General features: G+C 37.7%; 1 protein-coding gene across 1 annotated transcript in view; it reads right to left on the reverse strand.

The window, feature by feature from the left end:
* Positions 1-19,890, reverse strand: part of LRP1B (LDL receptor related protein 1B) — a 506,665-nt gene that overhangs the window by 305,513 nt on the left and 181,262 nt on the right. Inside the window, exons 4-6 of the mRNA XM_051810328.1 lie at positions 11,211-11,330; positions 8,825-8,953; positions 1,419-1,676 (exon numbers count right to left, since the gene is read on the reverse strand). Of these exons, the coding sequence (XP_051666288.1) occupies positions 1,419-1,676; positions 8,825-8,953; positions 11,211-11,330 (507 nt within the window). The remainder of the gene's footprint in view (positions 1-1,418; positions 1,677-8,824; positions 8,954-11,210; positions 11,331-19,890) is intronic.

A 19,890-nucleotide genomic window follows, 5' to 3' on the forward strand; every position in this document is an offset into this window, starting at 1 on the left:
AAGTGACAGAACAAACACACATTCAGTTCAATACAAAACACATTTTGCCAAGGACTGCACTTAATTTGATTGTTCTGACTAAAAGGAAAACAAAATATCAATAGCAGAGCGAATTGAAAAAGCGTAATCAAATACTACTACCATGATCTTTAGGGTACTTAGATATCTAAAGTATGAAAAGCCCTCTAAAAGACAACATTAAAAAAGAAACCTCAATAACATAGGAAGAATGAAAAAAAACCCCAAACCTCAAACAAATATACTTTATGCCTTGGATGAGAGTGTTCTCTGAAAGCAGAACAGTCACAATGAGAGGTGAATGAAAAAAAAAGCAAAACCCAAACACTATTTTTGGAGAGCTTTTTAAATTTAATTTCTTGTTCTAGTAAATATAAAAATAGGAAACTATAAAAAACCTTTACTCTGCAGAAATTACCATATTTTAAAAAAGCTATCCTGATAGTCCAAAGCACAACCTCTATGAAGAACTTATTGCTTTGAAATGCACTTCTAAGAGTTGTAATCAAATTTGGGATTTGAATATTCCTGAACTGGGTGGTCAGAGGGTTTGAGATCCGTTGAGACCTATTCTTTGATGCACATCTCTCCTTAAAAGGATTTTTCAAAAGCTTAGGTCCAATCTTAGGCTCTGGTCTCGAGTTTTTAGGAGTCTGTTACTAGTACCACCATTAAACTCCTCAGTGCTGTGGTTTCTAAGCTGATCTGGGGACATCTCTTCTGTGAAAGATGAAGAAAATTGCAATTTTTTTGACTGCACACTGTTTATCAGTCTGTTCACACTAATGTGTCTATGGATGAACACCTCCTTCAGAAGATAACAACATTCCACAAATTGAAAAGTTGACTGAGGAATAATGTTGTAATGCAAACTCTAATTCAGTGTGATGGGTTAATGCATTTTTAAATGTCTTTTCTTAACTGAAAGAAAAAAAACAAAAAACAAAAGGGCAGCAATTTGTTTCCACTAAGTCAGGAAATATTTTGATATTTTCAGGAACTAACATACCCGTGGTAGTTGTGCTAAAGATGTGCCTATTTCATTTTTAATATTGTCCCAGTGGCAAAGAATCACTCCCAAGTGTTGTGCAGCACTATTTTGCCAGACAAAGGGAAGCATTTCACATTTCTTCTTCCATTGCACTGCTGGTTTTGTAACTTCCACACGTTTTAGTCAGTCTACAAAAACGAACATCTTAAAAACCTTTTGCATAGGTATAAATGCTGCAACCCACACTGTATATATGAGTGAGGAACATAAAAGTGCTTCGCTGTGAGTTGCAATGTTTAATGTGTTAAGATTGTTTTCAACAGCAAACCCCAAAATTGTTCTGAAGGTTCCTGCAGCAGTTTGCCAAGACAGACACCACTGTTTTGCTAAAACATTGTCAAATACTTACTGTGAAGGTACTGAGCAATGTTTATTATCCACTCCTCTGTTAACTTCCCAGCTTTGGTTATCTTGGAGCACTTCAGTTGACTTGAGAGATCCCTTGATTCAATCCAACAAACTGTGTCCTCTCTGTAGCTGTAGTCCAATGTCAATACTGCAGATCCTTTTACAGGGGTTCGTGCAGACAATTTGCTTCCATTAAGATATAAAACCTCAATTGTTTCAGAGCTTGCAACCAGAAGAAGAGGAGGTCTATCAGCAGGCTCTAAAAACAAAGTGAAGAGAGTTGAAAGGATTAACAGGCTGTCTGCACCATATTCATCTTTTGAGTTTTAATGTAGTTTTTAATGTTCTTACCTGCTTGTTGTAAGACATGCAATAAATTGGTTTTGTTTTTATTTTCATAACTATCATATATTCCAAATTACTAGTCCATTTTATCCTGCTGTTCTAATGGTTCACATCATTAAATAAAATTAATTACCCTAGCCCCACAGCTTCTGTTTAATTCCAAGTATCATTATTGCAACATTTTTCATGCCTAAATCATAAAATGAAATACAATTTATGCAAATTATTTCTATCCAGATTACTGAAATTTTTAAAAGGATGAAGACCAGGAAAACCTGCAGAACTCATGAGTACACAGGAAATGGTAAGGTGCTTTTCATATTAGAGTCTGTAAAATAAGACGTAAACTGAGGAGTGGATGCTGCTAAAAGATCTTAAAACCAACAACAACAACAAAAAATACTAATGCAGTGAAACCTGGCTACAGCACAGAGATGATGGGCCTACAATCATCCTTTATAAAGGAGAAAGAATTATGCAGGGGAGATTCCTGACAGGGAAAAGAGAGTGTCTCATTTCCACTGGGTTACCATTGCTGTTGTGATAAACAAAAACAAAATATGAAGCAGTGATTCAAATTAGGATATTACATGCAACTGAAAGTACTGTCACAATCATCTGAATCACTTTGCCTAAAAACCACGCCAGTAATTTATCAAAATACTTGAGCAATGTGTGAAAAATGAAGGAAATAATAATACCCTAATAGTGAAGATTATATATCTTAAAATACACGATGTTCCAGTTCAAGTTAAAACTTTTAAAAGTTACGTTATCCACAGAGAGGAACAAATAACTCTCATTGAGATACAGTATATTTAGCATTATCCTGAGTGATATTGGGCACAAACCCAACTGTTCTTGCTTTATTCCATTGATTATTCAGGGCTGGTTTCAAAATTTTCATCCGATTTAGTCAACTGCAAATAAATATAAGTCTTGAACGATGGGGTGTCTGCTACACATGGTGCCACTGCTGATATGGAATAACATCTTGTTCTAGACCTGAACTAGTACTTTAAACTGAAACAATGTCCCAGTTAATCCAGAATCTCTCCCACCAGTTTCCCTCTTTTTTTTTTTCCCCCCTGGGAAGAATCCCTTTGTTTACAACAGTGGGGTAACATTGCTTTGCTTTAATTTATAATGAAGAACTGCTGTTGACCATGTGAATTGGCTGGAAAAAACTCCACCCAAGAGATGTATATATTTAAGACAGAGGATAGGGAAACTGCTTTCTAAAAAATCCCCTTCCTATGAGATGTTGCTAAGTGTCCAGAGTCCTTCTCCAAGTGAGATTGAGCTGATGCAGGACATCATGAGAATATTCTCTGAGAGAGGAAGATACAAAAATCCTAAAAATCATCTCAGGTTTACTTGGAATAACAGTGATATCTAATTTTGCAATGATTTACATTCATGAGAATCACTTAATTGTCCTTTGCAACACCACTACAATGTGTCTATTAACCCCATTCTTCTGCCAAAGTAAATAATGTTGTCAAGTGGGTAAACTTTTGGATGTTGGATTTAAAAACAATTACCTTAAAACAGATACTCTGCAGTTTCAAGCACATTTGAAAAATATTGGTGTTGCCAAGTCAAGAGCTCTCACCCCAGTGTAATCTGCTTGTATTCAGAGGGATGTTTGAATGCTGCATTGACATGGAGCACTTTCAATCAACATTCTGCCTAAATCAAAATTTCAGTATGCAATTCCAGTTGTCTAAATGGTGAAAAAAAAAATGCAAAAATAAAAGGTTTCAACAAATAATACTTCATCAGTAGGTCTGATGAAAGAGAAAAAATGCTTCAGTGAATGCAGTGCTCAGTGGTCTCGCTCAAACCCACAGCAGTAGGTGTTAAATTCTGTTCTTTGGTACTATCAGCTTTTATTTAAAAATCTTGCTTGATCATATTATTTTTTTTATTTTTTCACTTAAAGAACTTCTTTTCTATAAGGGATCAACATGTATTCTTTCTAAAGTTAATTACATTTGGTCTTTTCTTATTCCTTCCCATTTCATAATGCATATTCTAACTTGTAACACATTTAGTCCCTCTCCAGTAAATCCCACACTGACACCTGCAAACCCACACTTCTGTGTCATTCCTTTTGGGACTTTCTAGCTGTCCTCATCATCCTCACATTCACTTTCAACAACACATGAGTCAGATCCACACGAGATTTTTTTTTTTTTTTTTTTTTTAATTTCAGAAGATGTCTAACAACATCGGGGATTGAATTGCTTTGTGAAACAATCCCTTGCAGTGTAAGCCAGGAGTGAAGCCCCCTAGTCTTGTTTTTTCTGTTTGGTTTTTTTTTTTTTTTTTTTCCAAAAGAGAAGGCAGTGTGGTTCTTGTTAAGCAATTTTCTTTGAAATCTGCCAGGTAGGTCCATTTGCAGTCAGCCTAAATCTCTCTTCTCCCCTGTTCTTATCAACTTTTGCTACCCATCAGAAGAGAGCCAGACTTAAGAGCTTCTGTTCCTGTCACCCACACACCCCAGCTTTCCAGACTGGTACAAAAGGTGTGTTTCCATCTGCATCCTGCTGAGTTAGGGGCTTTATTTTTACATCTGACAGCTCCATGCTCAGCTTCTCTCTTCTCACAAAATAATACCACTGCTTAATTCTGGATTGAATCACACTTTTCCCGACTACCAACAGTGCGAAAAAACCTTATTATTATTTTTACTCTTATACTTTGTGCTAAGTTGGATATTTCCACCCTCTGCAATCTATAAAGCCTCAAAGAAAAGGTAGCTCAGGGGATGTTTGCGGTTCCAAAGCCACCACAGTGGTTTGAGGCTGCAAGAGAGAACCATATCTTTTCTTGCACTGTTTTGAACTGACCTGTTGCAAACTGTTAACGAGGATTTAATACCTCACTAAACTCCAGCGAAAGGTTGTATTTTAATATTAATGTCTAAGACATAAGAGAATTCTTAAGAAGAATTAGCTTCAAACCTCTCGAGCAACTATTGTAATCAAACCAGGCTGCAAACAAAGGCATGGTAAGGACTCGTGGCACTGCCAAGAGGTTCTGCTCAGCAGGCACTATTACACATCAAAAATCCAGAAACTAGATTACTGAGTTTGAAATCATAATTTTAAAGCAGAATTACATGAAATAATTCAATGGATTGTATCAGATAATCATGGTTTTTCACAGTAGAGTAGGTAACCTGTTTCTTTCAGTGTTGTTCAGATAAGGGCTGATTTCATAGTTATTTATATATATATATATATATACAAAAATATTAAATGTTCCTGCAGAAATTTTTAAATTAACTTACTGCATAGCATAGTGCTGATGAAAAACAAAAAAGGAGATAATAAAGAAATCATGTATTCTCCCTCACAAAAGCTGCTTGTTTGTTCCTCAAGAACAGAAGCTGAAAAGTTGAATGGACAGATCTAGGATGAGTTACAGTGAGCTGGCAGCAGCTTTTCAAATAACTGGACTTCATGTGTGTTATTTTTTCACAAGTTTTTTCTTTTCTTTCCTTTTTTTTTTTTTCATTTTATGGGAAAGATAAGAAGTGAGTGGTTCTTTAATCCAGGGAAGTTTTATGATTCATCCTTCTTGATTAAAATGAAAGCATTTTCCTTTGAATTAAGTTTAAGATAGAGTAGTGGAAAAGATGAAAGACTTGCATTTCCCTCCTCCCTGATCTTGTCTAAAATACAGATCAATAAGTGATGCCACAACAAATCAGAAATGAAGGTGTTTTGCACTGCCAACAGACCTACTTCTCTGGAAGAAAAGCCTTAGAAATACCAGCAAGTTGGTTTTTTTTTCACACCACAATGATAGGAAAAGGATAAAATCCAGAATTCAGTGTTGACAAGCAGCTTAAACGCCCTTCTGCTGGGGTGTGCACTGTAAATCATAAGTACTTTGCTCCCACCAACACATGTATGGTATTAAAATCTGAAATAATATTGAGTAGTGCCGAATTAAATGCAGGCCAATTTTGTTTTGACATTATTTTAGATGTTTAGCCATAATGTGCCCCATAAATGGGCTGTTTTATTTCTAAAGCCTCAAGACTTAGTTCTGTGAGATCATACAAGAAAACTGTGTTGTCAAATCAGTTTAAAAGCACTGAATTTTTTCTAAATACCCTGAAAAAAAGTTTCATTTAGTCATTTTCAGTTCATCCTGATGTATCTCCATGACAAACATTTCTCACCACATGGCATTTTTCTCTACATAGGTTTTGGAGACATAAAGCATACCACGAACTTTTGGAAAACAGATGAATTTTATTTCCTCAGCTAAAGCTTCCCAATTCTGTCATTTGCTTTCCTTAAATACTCTTCTCATCACATGCAGACCTTGCAATATAGGCATAAAAACTTGGTAAACACAGAAGTTCTAAAAGTCTGTTCAGCAAAGCTGCATTTTGTTTCATTTGCACCTTAGAAGAAGTCATTAACTGCTTCTTTATTCATAAAAGAAAACGCGGTTAAAAAGTCTGTAAAAAACTCCCAGCTGTTTTGATACCTATTTTACATCCTTCCCCAAAGGGACTGTGCAGCTAAAAGCTTCTGGCTCCAAAGGTATTTAATTGTGCTGTGGAAAAAAATGCAGAATTTAATGAGGGAGAAACCTCACCACCTTCAGAGGTGAGTATGTGTCTGCCTGAAGGGCAGGAAAAAGCAGTTCTCGAGAACTTTGCTAATTGTACCATAGCACATGTGGAGAGCTGGTTGGGTGGGGATGGGCTCTGAGGCCATGCAAGGGCTGATGGAGACCTACAGGGTCACCACACTATCCCCTGACCCAGAACAGGGCTCCTCCAGACCCAAACAAGTGTCACCTGCTCGGCACCTTCTCTAACTGGGGCCTCCAGCACCTCCTACACCTCACTGCTCATAAATATTCTCCATCTGCAGAGGCAAAGGGTTGATGTTTGGGATTCTGTCGTGTGTAGGATCTCCATGAGGATGGCAATTTTCATTCTTAGCAGATCTGCTGTCATTAACAGTGAAAATTTTCCACACCTACACCTCTAGCGCTGCTTCTTGTCTTTCACAGCTTTTACACAGAGTAGAATATTTCTTGGCTCATTTTCTTCATTTGTTTGACAACTACTTTTCCCAAAAGTAGACAAAGCAGGGAACTTGCTCTTTCCACCCTTATTTTCTTTAGGTTGTTTAAGGAAAATAGTTGATAATTTTTCTAAGTGCTGGGTTCTCGTTTTTTTTTCCTTAGACACCTTTTTTTTCCTGATTCTGTTCTATTGATCCAAAGTTGCCCTGTCTGATGCCCCTCACTCGGTGTCATATCCCAGATGAAGCAATAATCCTGACCTAACCCTAACCCTACTTATACACATCTTCCCTCTGTGCAACAAGGTGCTATGGATTAATTTTTGACCTGTGATGTTTGGATTTTACATACTTTTCCCCAATTTATTTGTGCAGGGCCACGCTGTATTTTTGTCCCTGCTCCTACCTCATCCTATAGGAGAGAAATTGTGAAAATTGATTTGTATGACGAGGGAAATTATGACTGTAGCAGGGAGGGTATAGGAAAGTGATGTGCATCTGGCACATGGAAAATTCACCAATTTCCACCCTGTAAGTTGGGCCCAGTGAAGCAACACAAACTACTACAAGATCTTGCGTAACTGTGCAATAAAAGCACCTTCATTACTCATCCAGGTTTCTTTATAACTTCTGCGTCCTATGAAATATTTGACCAAAATATAAATCATATTGATAATTTAATCCAGCATTAATTCAAGGAAAACCTGTGTTTACACACACACACACAAAAATAATGTAATGAGCAACACTCATGTCTGTACAAAACCATGATCTTGGCTTGCATTGTCCTGCAATTTCTCATTAGTGGTAATTCCTTTCTGAAAATAACAGAAAAGGTGAAAAAACTAGGGTAAAATAAACATGATGAAGTAGTAAAAAGTACAGAGGGGTTCTCTGTTAATCTAATTCTTTTCATCAAGACACCAACAGTTCACTACAATGCTCAGTTGTTACCCAGCTTTATGGGTGTAAGAAGGGAAACTCCATGGCTCATCTCAAGCATCATGAGGTTTTCCTGATCTAAAATTACATTATGAATATTCATGTAGTGGAGAAAGACGAATATTAAAGTATTTTTACATTGTAAAAGTACTTTGTAAGAGGACTTTCTTATCTCGCTTATCCACTTCACTGTGGACTTTTTTTAAAAAATGCTCAGCTATATTGTGTGGATCAAAACAGTACAAACAGTAAAATAGCCTGTAACTCTCAGTGGTGCTCAGTCAAAACATATTTAGTAATACTTTTTAGGTGAGAAAGCCTTAAAAAAGCCCAGTAGTCGTTCCTGTTTTCTGGTGGCAAAATAGCTACAAAAATGAAGACTCAAAAATGTATAAAAAACATGGCTTAAACTTGGGGCCTGAAGCATTGTGGATGTTGAATAATTCCTTAAGGAACTTTTTGGGGTTTTTAATATAAAAGCATTGTTAATTCAATATGCTGAATAAGAAAACACTGTGTAAAATATTGCCTCATTAAACACAATTGACTAATTTCCTCAGATTCCCAATTCGCTATAACTAATGAAAACATGCACTAAGCAACAAAAAGCCTTGTGTGAATATGTATATCATGAAATTCACCTCTTGGGATAATGCAAGGACAAAGCAATCTCATGTCTTTTTTTTTATCCTAAGGGTACAATTACCTCATGATCATTTCCCCTGTCTCCATTGTCTTCCCAGAGTAAACAGCCTTTATTGTTTGTGTGAGGAAAATCTTTGATTTATTTATGAACAGGGAAACTGGGAACTCTTCTAATCTTGGCTGAATTGAGTATTTCACTTTAATTAATAATAAACAGATAATAACTTCTAATATTGCCCTTGGAGTATTGTCTTAATAGGCGAAAAGTTTTTCCAAGGTTGTTGTGTGGCTCTTTTGTAGCAGAGCGAAGGAGAGTCCATCTCACCTGTGTTCATTTTGTCTTTTCATATGAATCCTCCAGATAGGATCAAACCACAAAATATCTCCAGTAAGGTAAAAAGATGTTAAAACTTACTATTTTTGGCCTTGCAGGACTTGCTATCAGGCTGAAGTACATAACCCTCCACACAGCTGCAAGTGTATGATCCTTCTGTATTTACACACGTCTGGCTACAGCTCCCATACGTGTTACATTCATTCATATCTAAAAGGACATTAACAACATCTTGTTTAGGGATTAGGAAAAAAAAGAAATTCAATAAAATTGAGAATTCTAAGAGAGACATTTAAGTCATCAAATAATTATGGTGTGATGCTCCATGTTTTCCCCTTCTCAAAATATGATTTTATCAGGGATGTTGGCTGTTGAAATTACTCCAGTAACCAAACAAAAGGGTAGGAGTTTTCCAGTTTAATAGCTCTTAATTTTGAAAGATAAAACCTACATTATTTCAAGTAGTATCCAAAGTCTCCATCACGTTAGGGAGACATTTGGGTCCTTGTTAGTACTAGAGACTACTACTTATCAGGGTTGATGAATGAAGCAACATTTCAAGAGAGGAAATAATTGATTATCATTCTCAACCTGTTTTTGCTGGCAATGTCTTATAGTTCCTTAAATGAACTGTCATCACTTCTACATTAACGTTATCAATCACTACAACAAAAACTATATATTTCTCTCATAAATATAAAGAACAATTTTCTCAACTATGGTATACAGGCATAATACCATAAAATCAAGATATGCTATTTAACAGTGGTTGAGAATTTAAGTAATAAATTGACATTCTAAAAAACTGCAGCTGAAATTATTTCCTGAGATATATTTTTAATCACAAAACATGACAACCATAGAGTGCAAGAACTTACAATAAATTACATTTATGAAGAATCTGGCTTAGTACTGTTAGTTGGAGAGAGGTGTGATTGGTAGTGAGCACATACATAAGGCAATAGAACTTTTAATAATATGATTATTAAAAGAGAAAAAAACAAAACAGGAAACAAATACCTGGATGGAGAATTAACAAGCAATATATTTCAAAAATCAAAAAGAACACCAGTTTCAGTCTACAATTAATTACACCAAAGTAACGTTCCCAGCTAAGTTGTGTGACCTTGGGAGTGTTCATTTATCAAATTCTAATCTAGGTGTGACTTTATGGGCGTGAGGTGAAACATGTTTTACAAGTTTTACAGACTCTCCTGGTAGTGAGGTCTGGAGAGAGAGCGGCTCACACAGAGGAGTTGTAGCTTGTCAGCCAGGGGAACGCTCCCCACCTCCTGCAGCCTGGCTGGGGATGCTTCCTTACAGTAACTTCAGAAGAGCTGGGACACAGGAGCATCAAAGAGCCAGGAGGGAGGCCCTGAGTCCTGTTTTGGGGGCACTCTTTCCCCATCTCTGCCCCACAAGCCCACACTCATTCGTGACCAACACCTTTGAAGAAGGGTGAGGAAGCAGCTGTGCTGCCCTTGGGCAGAGCTGTGTGGCAGGAGGGCCTACCCCAATAAGACCTAAAATTCGATCAGGGAATGCAACCAGTGCAAGCCATCACACAGATCAGGGAATGCAACCAGTGCAAGCCATCACACAGGTTCTCCGTGCTGAGTTACCACTGGTGCCATGGTGCTGGCTTTGGTGTTGAATTATGCTAAAAACAGCCTGGTTCATCAAACTTAAAACACACATCCTGCTTTTTGAAGATGGATGTGACAGATAAATTGGTAGCTGGCCTGTAAATCTGTGACTAGCAGTCAATCACTTTTTACTACAGAAGTCCAGTCCCCATTCATACAGGCAGGTTCTTCTGACATAACCTTGCTAGGGCTCTATGTGTGGAGACTCCTGCCTTGCTCCTGCCTTGGGTGGGGATGCCCTCCAGGGACACTCCCCGAGGCTGAGAGAAAGAGAGATCCCCACAAGCATTGGTATGAGTGACTTACATCAAATCTCTACTTAATAATTATTCTTTTTTGCTAGCTTTAATATCATTGCTTCAATAATTGCTTCAATATAGTGCAGTGTCCTATCTTATACTACACTACTAGTAGTTTTAGCTTTCATATTGTGTAAATAACTTTGATTAAGATCTTTTGTCTGATCATTTGTAATAATAAATTATTCATTTTATATAAACATTCTCATTTTTTTCAATCATTAAAACCTGCGGGACAAAAGTGGTTCAATCACACCTCTGTAATTCCTTAAATTTAAATTGTTGACATAATCCAAGGCTAAGATTGGATTCAGCCACACCCGGATTCCTCTCTGAGAAGGAGTTTAGAAAGCAAACGAGTCCTTTCTGCACCTTGTGACTCAGCGGCAGGACTTTTTTAATAAATTTTGTCTAAGCCATCCACTCTCTCCTGTAACAAACTGGCAGCCCACCACCAGCTCCCTGCCCCTGACAGCCATCAGGATACCTGGATGTTAATGTTATAGGGAATTTCTTGTTTACCTGTGCAGCTTCTTCCATCACTGCTTGTTTCATATCCCTCCCCACAGTAACACCTGGTGTCATTCCTGGTAATGGCACATTTGTATTGGCAATTCATCTGTTGGCATTTGGGGAGCAGTTCTGTAAACAATAACAGAGTAAAATGTTACTAAATATTTTGATTATTCCTACATGGCAAATTTTAGAAACTTTTATATTTATATATTTAAGTGCACCACCACTATTTACATAAGCTGGAAATATAACACACACACACACACTGTAAAATGCTCAGTTATGAAAATTGCATTTCAGCAAGTTAATAAATGAAAATCAGTGTTTTATTTCTATCGAAAGTTGCTCACAAGCTTATTATTGAGGTGTAGTGTTGCTCTGTTTAAACATCCATATTTGCACATCAGTCATTTTCAGTCAAAGCAATGATTTGGAATAAAAAAAACCCGCATCAATGCTGAAATGGTCAGATTTTAATTATAAAAAACAGCCAAGGTTATGAGAAAGGTTTCAACATCTCTGTATTTCCTATTCCTCATATCAATTGATTTTCTAACTTTTTAAAGCTTGTTTTGATTTACTGATAACCTTCACAGCGATCAATGGGAATATATTCTGCCTCAATAACATAATGTTGGACATGTAATGCTGGATAAACTGTGGACATTATATATGTCATTACTGCTGACGTCCCTCATAGAACCTATTGCTTAAACACACATCATCAGCACACGGCATGATGCTAATGAACTGAAGAAATATTGTAGAACTATAGACTGTAGTGTTTTCCAGCATGAAAGAGCACAAAACTAAACAAAACCCCCTCCAACACTTCTCAGCCCCAAGTTTTTTCACCCATTTCAATAATTTTGCCGATAAAAAAGCCAGTAGTTTAATGAAAATTACTTTTCCCTCCAAGAAAATGAGAAAAGGATTGAGAAAAACAGCTCGAGGAGTTGCTCTGAGGATATTTTTCAAACCTGTATGCAGATGGATCAGAAAATAACCTGCAAATGGACAGAGAAAGTTTCTGCTACAGGGCTGGCTTTAAGTAACTGGGTATGACCTAAGGAAAAAGAGGAATCTGTATTTTAACATTTGGGCAGTTTTAATCCGTCTGATCATTATTCATCAAGTTCTACTTGGGAGTGGAATGAACATGAATATGAAGAAGAGTTTTTCTAAGCATCTGAGCCCTGGAGCTTCCATTCTGGAACAACTGCTGTCCAAATAAAGCTGAAATTTTGGGAGAAAAGTGGATGTGGCTGGCACCCAAAGTTACTACTTACTATAATGCAAATATTCTAAAAAGTATGTGGTTTCATATAATTATCTCAGGGCATTCCTTAGGATTCCGTGCACCACACAACCTACAGACTGCCTAGAGATTGATAAACCACACACTGTCTAAACATGCCCATTTTCCCAGTGGTTTGTGGTATATTTCTGAGCCTTTTTTGCCCCTGTGCACAGGAAGATAATGTATTTTCTGGCTGTAGCTGCCTTTGTTAGTTTCCTGCCCCTAGTCCAGTCCTTAAATCTGCTTTGCCTTTCCAAGAACAAGTCCCACACAGAAAGTAAACCAAGGAACTTCCCTAAAGGCACCCTGAAATGGGGCTGCATGCTGAGATGTGGAGTTGGAGCCAGATGAGGTTTATTTTATTTTATTTTATTTTATCTGTTTATTTAATGTCTATCTGAACAAAATCAACATATATGTTTCATTTTATAAGCAAATGTGGATCAACAATCCTTTACAACCTATAATTTTCTTCCTCAAATATTTGTCTGATGCTGTACAGCCAGGAGCTCTTACTGCATGAGAACTATTTGACTCACAAACAGGACTTGGCTTGTTTGTACTCTTTCCATAATGGATGCAGACAGCCCACAGCTTAAACCAGGATAGTAGGACCTGCACACAGCCAGTAAAGCTGGAGAACAGCAACAATAAATTGGCAAGTGAGATCCATTGAGGGAAAATTAATAAATAACAGTTCATATTTTTCACAAAAACTGTTGCATTTCATTGATTTAAAATTATTGCAGTATCATGTGAGTGGCTTTTAACAACAAAATGGTTGCATTTTCCTTATAGTAAGTATTAAAAAATACTTCGACAAGGGCATTTAGTGATGGGACAAGAGGAATGGCTTTAAACTGAAAGAGGATAGGTTTAGATTAGATGTTGGGAAGAAATTCTTCACTGTGAGGGTGGTGAGGCCCTGGCACAGGTTGCCCAGAGAAGCTGTGGCTGCCCCATCCCTGCAAGTGTTCAAGGCCAAGCTGGATGGGGCTTGGAGCAACTTGGGATGGTGGAAGGTGTCCTTGCCCATGGCAGGGAGTGGAATGAGATGATCTTTAAGGTCATTTCCAACCCAAAACATTCTAGGATTCTATGACAGCTGAAGTGCTGTGCATAGAACAGGGCTTGTCTGAGGAGGTCTACTCATACTTTCTTTTTCTACGCAAGTCCTTAAATTCATTTTTTTGTGAATACTGTCTGATCCTGTTGATTAACTAATGAAATCATTACAAATTTGTTATCTCAAAAGACATGTTTCATGGCCCACTGTCAACAACAGAGAGAAAACCAAAATATCTTCTCTCATTTTAGCCATCTGAGAAAAGAATCAAGCTATCACTTGCCTGTAACATTGATTCTAACTGGAGGTTAACAGCAGCCAGCCAGGAATTCTTCAAATCCACCAGACATCCCCACAAAACCATTTAAGAAGCCCTGTTGGTTGCCATATGCTTCTGACTTCAAAATAACAACTACCCACCCCACCTTGCATTTTTCATCAGATTATTTCAACTGTATTTTGCTTTTTTACTGTCTGTGTGACAGTCACCTTCAGGTTCCAGAATATTTTTGATCTTTTACTAACATGTAGGGGAATCCTCAAGTGGAAAATCAAAAAATACAATGTAGAGGGTAAAAAAAATAGAATAGAGTAGAATAGAATAGAATAGGACTATTTCATTTGGAAGGGACCTACAATGATCATCTAGTCCAACTGCCTGACCACTTCAGGGTTGACCAAAATTTAGGGCATGTTATTAAGCAGCTTCCAAGTGCCTTTAATAAATAGAAAATTAAATAGTAAAATAGCAAAGCTATTTTCTATTTTACTAGCTGTAATACAGATCCTGAAAACCTTTGGAAGAAAACAGGAGTTTGCTTGCCTCTGGCAATGTTTGAAATATTGAAGGACATGCTGTGGAAGAACAGTGTGTACGTTTGTGGATTGGTTAGATTTGTAACAGGTTTCTTGGGAAGTAAGGAGGCAAAGAAAAATCATGAAGCAGAACACTGATATTTTTAAAGCTCCAGATAGGACATTTAAAGAGATAAAAGCCAGGGACTGTCATTTCTTGTCCTTTCTAAAATTCCACACCCACTTTGGTCTCCCTTTCTCAGCGACAAATGGCTTACAAAGTACACAGGCAGTGAGGAATGAGCATCTCTGAGCTTTTATCACAGCCACAGAAACCTCTGAATTTGTCAAAGCAAGGTATTTTTGCAGCAAGATTTAAAGGAAGAAGCTGCACTGAAGGAAACGATAGGAGAGAGCTTTATAGCTCTCAAGCAGACCCACAGTTCAAGACAAGGAGCTGCAGAGCAAGCCGTGAGGTTTGCAGAAATACAGGGTAGCAGAAGTAACTGCGAGTGCCTTTAGGATGATCTATTTTCTCCAAGCCCAGGGAGTAGTGACAATTCATCCAGCTCTGATTTAGGTCAGTTTGTTCTGTGTTTTCTTTCTTCCACAGGAGACATGAAGGGCAGCATTTTTTACTTCCCCATGAATGAGCCTCTCTAAAGTTGTGCTCCACATCTACCACAAAAGCCACCCGGCTTTCTCAAAGGCACCCATGTCAATCTTATGCTTCCTGACTTTCATATTCCTCTAACTCCCAGGCATCCAGTCCCATGGGAGAGTAGTCAGTCAGGCAAAGGTGCTGCTGATCTCATCCCCCTAAAGTGATGCACCTTTGACAATGACTCAGAGGAGCTGTAAGCTTCCTGGACAAACTGCTCCCACAGGAATTCACAGTAATAAAATCCTGGTTTCGTTATTCCTTCTGTGTGCAATGAAATACACTGCTTATCATAGTTCATTCAAGATGAATGATGTAAGGAACTACCTTCTCTTGAATGGTTTTTTAATGAAAGGTTTTAAGCAATTGATCTCACTATCCTTTTTGTCAGTTCCTCCTGAGCTGACATGAGGTTCACAATAGGTTCACACCAGGTTCTCATGCTCAGATGTTTTGGCTGTTTCTATTAAGAGGAAAAGCAGTTCAGCTCACAGTTTCTTAATACTGAAAACTTTTTTTTTTTTGGCTCTTGGGCACTGTCGAACAATAGAACAGATTTACCAATATACCTGGGGTTTTTTGTCTTTCCTCTTAGGAAAGACAACCAAGGCCAGGTTGTCTGGGGGCCCTCCTGCTCAGGGTTCCTGAGCAAACTCATCTAGTGGAAGGTGTTCCTGCCCATGGAGGGGTGGGGTGGGTTGGAATGGTGTGATCTTTAAGGTTTCTTCCAACCCAAACCCTTCTGAGACTCTATGATTCTGTATGATTATATGAAAGCACATGCAGCAAAATGTCATTATTTCTGAGCCACTTGCATGATTAAAAACTTTTGCCTGTAGCGGGTTCCCAATTATGTTTCCTAAGTACATCTGTAATGTATAAGTCCTGTCCTACTCTTTTTGTAATGACAACATATACTGGAGACTACCAACAATATTTACTCTGAATTAAAATTTACTGATTAGGTAATGTTGATAACCTGAAATAACACAGAGCTGTTGTAAATAAAAGAAATTGGTTGAAGTTTACTAGTTGGAAGTGCAAGATAATATACCACGGGAATAACATCAGAGCTTCTGTTGCCACTTCAGGGCTTTACAATTTGAAACAACAAAGGATCCTTGTCAAATAGTTCATCAGAGAGTGACTGTGAGCTACCAGTGCAGTGTTGTCTGGGAAAAAGGGAAACGCATCACTGAGAGCACTGGGGTAAGTATTTCCCATAGAGAAAGTGTGGATGTCAAGGCACAGGATGCTGGTGAGTGCTTCCCTTCCAGGAGGCAGCTGCTTGGAGCTCTGCACACCCTGATGGATATCTGGGGGATAAACTCAGATTTGAGCAGACTCAGAGAACAGCCTCAGGGATTAGCAGGGGAATGGAGAGCTGCAATCTGAGAGGAGACTGCAAGTTTTCATGTTGATTAGTGCCAGGAGATGAAAATGAAGAGGAATTATGAGTGCTGTCTATGAATATATCAGAGGATCAACAGTGGGGAAAGAGACAATTTAAGCTAAAGGGCTATTGGCAGAAGTACAAATGAGTATAAATTGCCCATTAATAAATTCTGGCTGAAAATGAGAAGGTTCTTTGCTATTACCGTAATCAGGTTCTGGAACTCCTCTTTGAATGGGAACAACAGGGACAGAAAATAAGTGCATGCTTTTGACACGGATCATGATAGTTCTACAAAAAAAAATAGCATATGGAAAGGCCTCTCGAATACCAGAAATCATTTTCATGACCCAGGAGGTTCCTTCTACTGTATTTCTCAAGCAACATACTACCTTGTGCTAAAACACGATTTTTGATTATGGAACTAAGATTAATCTTTTTTTTTCCTTGTCTTTGAAACACTCCCAAAAGATAACTTAGGGGAGCTTGTTACTGAACTAATCTTCTAATTTTACTCCATGCATATTCTTTTTTTGTTCCTCTTAAATATTCGTATTCTTTCTGGCAGCTTTGTGTTTCATAAATTTGCTTGATCTTATCACTGTGTTATTCAGTTTTTTTGATTCAATATTCATACACTGATGTCTAGACTATTCTTATCACACATATGCTGTAAGCCTTCTTTTTCTTTTCTGGTTCATGTTCTGAGTTTTTGAAGTACAATCCTTTTACAGATTAGACTCTTTAATGTAATCTACACTTAGTTTTTTTGTTTGTTGTTATTGTTGATGTTAGACACACAATATAAAGCTCTATGGTTTGCTACTCTGGCAGAAAAGGGTGGCTTGATTGATAGAATTCAATTGCTGTGTTGAAATAATGCGGCATTATCTTACATTTGATGGTCATTTTATTAGTTTTGACTATCATACCATAAGAAAAGAAAGACAAAACTGAAATGAACTTTGTCAGACACCTCAGCTCACAATTTTGTCATGGTAGATACACTCCTGGAAAAGAGAAATGGAAATCAGAGAGTTCATGACATTATAGTTCTGCTATGGGTCACCTCAGTCCAACTCAGCAGAGAAGCAGTAGGAGTCAAATTTTAAAAAAAACCTACGCAATATATGGCAGATGTTCACCACTTTACTTAAATCAGTGAGAAAGGAGGGAAACAATACCAAGGTAAGAAAAATAGATTGCTTTTTGCCCTTAGACAAGTGCTTAGATGAATGTCCTCCACCCATTTTGTGTTTGCCATGGCTGGCCCAGGTCAAGCTGCTGCCTCTGCCTCCTCACATCATCCAAATCACTGCTGCTTCCCAACTTATGGTCAAGAGTCCATAGGAAACACATGCCAAATGTTTTTTACTAGCTCCTAAAATAAACTATCCACTCAGAAAAATAAGCTAAAACTGAGATATGTTAAAGACTCAGACATTTACAGATAGGGTCTGCACCCCAACTGCCCAGCCCCAGGATCTGACAGCCAGCACAGGATTCCTGTATAATTCAGAGACTGGCTAACCAGAACCCAGAATGACAACTTAAAACTCCACATCCTGAACTCCTACAGCAAGCCAAAGCACATTTTAAGTCCTGGGTATAACCACAAGGCTTTTCCTTCACAGAGTTTAGATGTCTAAGCTGTGACTGCTGTTGGGTAATTCCATTTCCTTAAACTCCTGAGGCTGGAGTGTTACAGTAACATTTCTAGGACAGAAGCAGAGAAAAGATGCTTGTGAATGGTGTTTTGTCCTGGATACCAGGCTGCTCCTGAATTTTCCATAAGATAGTTACTGGATAAAATGTATTAATAGATTGCTGTATTTCCACCCCTTTTCATTACTATAATCATCAGGCAGCTGAGCCATACTCTAATGTGCACTCTCTGAGCCCACAAAACTCCCTTTTCCCCAAGAGTATTGATTCAATGGGAGAACTCCTGATGGAGTGACTGGTGAATTCTATGGTTTATGGGCCAAGAACACTCCCTAGGCTGAAAGCACACCTGGGTATCCTGGGGCTCATGTCCTAAGCAATTGCTATGAGAACAACACTGTCAGATAAAAGCTGAGCACCAGCTTTTTGTCATATTATAATTTATAAGAAAAAGTGGCCTTAACCATACAGTGTCAGAGCTCATCCCCATCAGTAGGTGTTTCCACAGTGGGAAACCTTGGTCCACAGCTCCAAGCCATGGAGAAAGTTTTATCTGGAATAGAGCAGGTGCCTGCACAAGGGGAACGCTTCTGAGCATGCTGGCATGTGGATTGTACTTCACAAATTCTACATGATGTATCCCAACCCTTTACTGTATCTTTCTGCTCATCACTGTCTATGTGTTGGCAATTAGCTGCTGAATAACTTAATTTATTATTTTAAATAGACATTACAATGTATTTGTCCATTTTATGATTACAAGAAAATTACATATCTGTCAGTCTGCTCAAAACCAGAAGTGTCTTACTGTGATTACTGTTCAGGGAAAATGGGCACACCTTGCTGAGTAAAGTTCAGGCTGCTTGTGAGTAACAAGATATTATTTTGAAAAGAGATTTTTTTTTTTCTGTCATTTCTAACCTTATGAAGTAAGAGAGAAGAAGGAATGTTGTAGGAAAAAAAACAAAGCGTAAATAAGCAAACAGAATCTTCCAAAACCATACCCCATTCAGCTCTTCTTTTCAGATGTGAGCATATCCATCTTCAAAATATTACCTAACAGTATCTCCCTACCCAGTTCATGGATAAATTTATTTTTCAAGGATGTACTACTGAAATTTCTTCCTGCCTAAATCTTGACCTACAATATTTGGCTGAGTTTCAAAACAATTTGTGTTATGTGGTGTTCTTCAACCATAGCATCACAAAACACTTTAAAAGATGAGATCAGCAGGTAGGAGTCATGTAGTGAAATATTAGCTTCACCTGTGGAAATGGCTCATTATTCTGACCTTTTGCTGTTTTAGTTACATCTTGGCTGCCATACAGAAGCATAAGCTAAAGAAAAGCTCACATGGGAAAATACAAACTGGATAAGTGATTTTATGACTGAAGAGAGTAATTTATCTGGGGTTTAACCTGGATACAAGATACATATTTAAAAGAATAGTTATCCTTCATATGAGAAGAATACACATTTATTTTAAATAAAGTAGTTTATAGTTTTAGGTATTTTCACAGTATTGAACATAGGCTTACTGAGGTACAGAGAATAATCACTAAATTAAGTGTGTCTAATGAGATACAAAACTTGATAATAATTGCACATGTCTATTAATAACCCAGAAATGAAAGTAGGGGCAAATAAAGCGTGTGAATGGTGATAACGACTGGCAGAATGGATAAACTACAGAAAAGTCCAGAAGTCAACAAGAGCAGATCACCTGGGCTTCTTAGTAGTCTGGACCTCTTTGTATAAAATGTATTTCCAGAATTAGCTCTCGATTTCTAAGCCTTACAAGTAAA

The sequence above is a fragment of the Manacus candei genome, unplaced genomic scaffold (genome assembly GCF_025592945.1).
Source record: "Manacus candei isolate 608988 ecotype Guabito, Panama unplaced genomic scaffold, ASM2559294v1 h1tg000077l, whole genome shotgun sequence".
NCBI lineage: Eukaryota > Metazoa > Chordata > Aves > Passeriformes > Pipridae > Manacus > Manacus candei.